The 6,000-nt window shown below is 36.7% G+C and overlaps 1 protein-coding gene across 6 annotated transcripts in view; it reads right to left on the reverse strand.

Moving 5' to 3' along the window:
* The window catches only part of LOC121872660 (glycine receptor subunit alpha-2-like), a 34,076-nt gene that overhangs the window by 5,969 nt on the left and 22,107 nt on the right, over positions 1 to 6,000 (reverse strand). For all 6 annotated transcript variants that reach the window (XM_042375606.1, XM_042375608.1, XM_042375607.1 and 3 more), the window contains one exon: positions 5,547 to 5,676. In XM_042375606.1, the coding sequence (XP_042231540.1) occupies positions 5,547 to 5,676 (130 nt within the window). The remainder of the gene's footprint in view (positions 1 to 5,546; positions 5,677 to 6,000) is intronic.

Raw genomic sequence — 6,000 nt, forward strand, 5'->3', positions numbered from 1 at the left:
AGACCACCAACGACGACATCCTGGAGGTGATAAGGGATCCTGATGTGACTACCGATGACATGGTAGATGATGATGACGTCAGTGAAGAGGCAGGTGGTGCGTCATCCCAAGAAGAACGCCGCTTATCCCATAGTAATGTTAGGGGTGCCATCGAGTGTATCGAGAAAGCCAAGCTCCTCCTTTCCGACGACCCTGACGTAAACAGGTATGAAATCTTCACTACCCAGCTGTTGCAGACTATGGAGCCCTACATCAAGGTTTATCACGACAACATAAACACCAGCCGTCAGCAAAGCATAACAGAGTTCTTCGCCCGCAACCCACCACAGCCAGCCCAAGCCAGTGATAGTGACAGAGGTAGAGACAGTGATGATGACTTTGAGGGATTTGTCAGGAAGGCCCTGACAAGTGTGGATGACAGTGATGGTGACTCACCTGAGGGCCAGTAGCCTGCCCTCTGCCTCGGAACCAGCCTCCATTCCCGTACGCCGACCCATCTCTTCTACTAACGTAAGTGTTAACCCCAACCTTGTTTTTTTCTAACCTAACCTTCAGTTTATTGACTGTTCCCTTCTATATTATGTGTGGGTGAATACCATCATAAAGTTAAGATGTTATTTTTAGTAAAACGTACGTAATGTGTCGGGAAAAAGTGGAGTTTGGGGGTCAGCCCGGTCTCTATTTCAATTAATCCCATATGTTATGTTGTTCACTTTACGTGTTTCTCACTTTACGCGGGCCGCCGTGGGTTGAATTAACCGCGTAAAGTGAGGGTTGACTGTGTGTATATATATATATATATATATATATATATATATATATATATATATATATATATATATATATATATATATATATATATATATATATATATATATATATATATATATACATACATATATACACACAGTGGTCCCTCGGTTAACGAAATTTCGGTTAACGAATTACCTTCCATAAGAATATTCAATTCGGTTAACAAAAAAAAATTTGGTAAACGAAATTCTTACAAAAATGTTTCGACATGCTTTGGCCTGCTCACCAGCTGGAAGATTAGTCCGCCGGTACAGAAATCGGTTCTAGGGCTTACATTCGTTAAAATTGGAGTAAATATCAAGAAGGTTGTACTATTTAATAATTTTCCAAGTTTTATATTAAATTTTTTAGTGATTTTAACACTTATTTAATATAATTGTCGTACAGGGAACTAGTTTTTAGTGCGCCCAACAGCCACTTCACTCACCCACCAAGGCCTCAGTTTGTATCTCTGTTCAGTGGAGGAAATATCTTGCTTGTGGGTCTCTTGAACGCAGAGTATTTTTACGTTTTTACTACGTTTTTACAGAACAATTATTGGTCATTCTGATATATATTTAACATATTGACAATATACTGTATAGTGCAGTGCAGTGTTGATTTAAAGAAAATAATCTTGACTTACACCTAGTAAACTTAAAATTTTATGGGTGAAATGACAGCATGAAGCATGGGGTGATTTCTCTTCCACCCCCACTTCCTTCTCTTCTCCCTTCTCCTCCACCCCCACTTCTAATTCCCATCATCATCATCATCATCAACCAGGAGCCTTCTACATACACACCTCAAAGTAAGTGTACTTTACTGCTTTTTTTTTTACTTTGTATGTATTTTCGGTGAGCTGGAACCAATTACCCAAAATCCCATTGAAACAATGGTTTCGGTTAACGAAATTTTCGGTTAACGAACGACCTTCTGTGTTCGTTAACCGAGGGACCACTGTATATATACCATATATACAGTGAACCCTCACTTTACGCGGTTAATTCAACCCACAGCGGCCCACGTAAAGTGAGAAACACGTAAAGTGAACAACATAACATATGGGATTAATTGAAATAGAGGCCGGGCCGACCCCCAAACTCCACTTTTTCAGACACAATACCTACGTTGTAGTAAAAATAACTTCTTAATTTTATGATGGTATGCACACACAATTAATAATTAAGAGAAATATCAATAATATTAGGTTTTTTAACACTTACATTAGTAGAAAAGATGGCTGGGCACATGGGGATGGGGGGTTGGTTCCGAGGCAGAGGGCAGATTATTGGCCCTCACCTGTATCACTTGTATCAATTGTATCACTATCCACCACAGAGGCTTGCAGGGCCTCTTTGTCAAACCCCTCAAAGTCCATATAAGTCCATATCCTCACTATCATTATCACTATCACTGGCTTGGGCCGGCTGTGGTGGGTGGCGGGTGAAGAACTCGGTAATGTTTTGATGACTGGGCGACCTTGTGCGCACCCTGCTCGCGCCGCTTACACAACATGGCGGATGGCGGGAGAGATGGCGGGAGGTTTGGATCCAAAAATAGCGCGGCTCGCCAGCCGCTCTCCGCGAAAAGGGGTACACACACCGTTGAATGTGAGCCTTCCGGTTTTGGCAGGGTACCGCGTAAACGTGGAAACGCGGAATGTGGGACTGGGTAAAGCGAGGGTTGACTGTTTTATTTTGTACCTGTACACAGGTTGCTATCACTTATGCTGACTTCAAAAAAATCAGATTCATACATATGCAATTTACTTTTTACCACCCAAATATTTTTTATACTGAACTTGAGCTTAGGATCACATATAAACAGCTGTGCATTGTGCTTCATGTCTTCACCATATGTAATGCTAAATGTGAAAAACACCTTCATGTGCAAAGTGTGTACCTTGAGGACTCCACTAGAATGTAAACCATTACAGTTCCTCCCCGACTTACGACCTACTAGACTTATGACCACTCGGACATACGACCGCCTCAGTCGAACCAAAGTTTTGTCAAATTGCGTATTTTCGAATCCCTACGTCAGTGATTGCGCTGTGTACTGACAAAATTTTCGTTTGTAATTCTCTTTAAAATGGCTGGCAAGCTTAAAAGTGAGAGTTTTGTGGTGCTGAGAAGAAAAAGAGACACCCATTTTAGATTTTCTATGTACAGGTTGACAACCCTTTATCCGAAATTCCGAAAACCGAAAAGCTCTGAAAACTGAAAGCTTTTTTTTTTTTTTTTGTGGGGCAATTTTTTTTTTTTTTTAACAAGGATTAGCCCACCCGGGCATAGATCACTGACCCACATCAGGGCTTGTGGGGAGAAAATGTAATAGTAATAATAATTATAATAATAATAATTATTCATAGTAAATAAAAATTTTAATAAAAATACAGTGAACCCTCACTTTACGCGGTCAATTGAACCCACGGCAGCCCGCGTAAAGTGAGAAACGCGTAAAGTGAACAACATAATATTTGGGATTAATTGAAATAGAGACTGGGCAGACCCCCAAACTCCACTTTTTCCGACACAATACCGATGTTCTAGTAAAAATAACATCTTAATTTTATGATGGTACACGCACACAATTAATATTTAAAAGAAATAGAGAAATACAGTCGCCAAGTTAATGTCCATTCAAATAATGGACTCAACTCCCTCCCGCTCTTCTCACACTCCCTGGCTCTTCCCTCTCTGAGAAATGATTGGGGGAAAACACAAGATTTTAAGGTATAGTAATAAATAATACCTCAAACTAAGGTTAGGATAATATAATTGACATTGCTGGATTCCTTGTAAGACCAGGAATATTTTGAATATAAATGTCATATATTTTGCACAAAAGAAAACATATTTACTCAGAGTAAACAAAATACTTACATTAGATCTAAAATTTGTATGTCTAATGCAAAATCTATGATGTTTATATTCAAAATGATCATCAAATTGTAAGAATTCCAGCAATGTAAATTATATTCTGGCCGGGTAATTTGTATGAATTTTATGAACTAAAACAAATATCTTCAATAAATAAACAAAATATACTTACCCAAATACTATCTGTCAATCAAAATACCCCACCTTGCCTCCCCCCCTCTCCCCACCACGCCAGCTGGGTCGGTCGGTCCCTCCCTCCCCCCACCCCCCACCTTCCCTCCCTACCAGAGAAATGTTTGGGAGAAACAGAATATTTATGTTTTTAGGAATAAATAATACCTCAGACTAAAGTTAGGATAATATAGTTCACATTGCTGGATTCCTTGCGAGACCAGGAATATTTTTAATATAAATGTCATATATTTTGCACAAAAGATAACATATTTGCTCAGAGTAAACAAAATACTTACAGTAGATCTAAAATTTGTATGTCTAATGCAAAATCTATAATGTTTATATTCAAAATGATCATCAAATTGTAAGAATTCCAGCAATGTAAATTATATTCTGGCCGGGTAATTTGTATGAATTTTATGAGTTAAATAACAAAATTATACTTCACCCGCGTATATGAGTAGATGCACCGCGTAAAGTGGGAATTCCGGTTCTTTCAGGGTACCGCGTAAATGTAGAAATATAGAAATACAAGAATGAAAAAAGATCAAAAGTGAGAAACACGACTTAGACCTATGAATTATTATTATTATTATTATTATTATTATTATTATTATTATTATTATTATTATTATTATTTGTATTATATTTTCGACCCAGGCCCTGATGTGGGTCAGTGATCTATGCCAGGTGAATATAAAAAAAAAAAAAAACTAACCATTCTGAAAACCGAAAAATTCCGAAATCCGAAATTCCTCTGGCCCCAAGGATTTCGGGTAAAGGATTGTCAACCTGTACAGTATTATTTAAGCATTTTCGACTTACAACCTGGATTTGGGTCCCTAACCCCGTCGTAAGTCAGGGAGGAGCTGTATTCATGTCAGATTTTAAAGGGTTTTACCTACCATATCTAATCTTCTTACTTGTAAGCCAAAACACATGGATAACAGCACAACTAATTGAAAACACGTTTATAAACCAGTGTATTCACTCCCAGTAAATACTACTTCTTGCACTGTCACTATGTTGAAATGCCCTGTAGTTTGAGCTTTTCCCTATCTAGTTATTATATATCTTATTTATATCACTTATGTTATTTGTATATTATTTGTAATTCGAAACCCATTCCCCAATTATGTAACTGTATATTTTCAGCCTTCTGGCTGCCAAGCTCTTTCAATAAACCGTTAATTATTATTATTATTATTATTATTTATTATATATGGAAGTGGAATGCTACTCTAACCTCAGTGTTTAGGCTTGTCAGCCTTGATTCCTTGACAGCTTTATTTAAAAGGATTTTTGGTTTAACTCTACTGTAGCAGCCTCTTCTAAGGTTAGAACTAAAATCTCGGCATAAGTGAAGGCAACCTTGATATATATATATATATATATATATATATATATATATATATATATATATATATATATATATATATATATATATATATATATATATATATATATATATATATATATATATATATATATATAAAAGAAATGACAAACTTATATTTTACTTCATATTATAGTCACTGGGTTCTCAGAACTGTGATTGGACACAATGGTTACTCTAACTTCATGACATCTTGCTGACATCTGTATGTCACTTTAGAGTAGAGTACTGTACCTGCTGTACTGTAATGGTTAACCTGTATATCAGATTAGCTTACATGATCTTATAATTTAACTCACCTTGATGTTTGTAGGGGACATCTTTGAGTTCCTGTTCGTTGATGATGGTTTTGACTTGGGAGTGTTGGTGGACTCATCCCCCAAGATAACACATATTACTGCATACTCCATAAGAGCCATGAAGACAAAGCTAGAGGGAGATAACAACTCATGAGTCTTGAAGCTTACACATTTAGTTATTATATATAATATGAGGTTACTACTGATCAATCTGTGAATATGTAGTAATAATAATTATTGCAGTACTAATGAATTATTTCTGATTTATTACACTATTAATGATACATCTTCAAATGTTATACAGTATGAGGTGATATTTATTTAAACAGGCAAAGAAAATTTTCTACTGGCAGTACAGGTTCATGGAATTTTCCACTTAATGGAACCCTCCTGTACTAAATATCCTGTAAATTGTATAGTTTACTGTACATCCTATAATGATGTCTAGCATCTC

Source organism: Homarus americanus, unplaced genomic scaffold (assembly GCF_018991925.1).
Source record: "Homarus americanus isolate GMGI-L3 unplaced genomic scaffold, GMGI_Hamer_2.0 scaffold39155, whole genome shotgun sequence".
In the NCBI taxonomy this organism is placed as follows: domain Eukaryota; kingdom Metazoa; phylum Arthropoda; class Malacostraca; order Decapoda; family Nephropidae; genus Homarus; species Homarus americanus.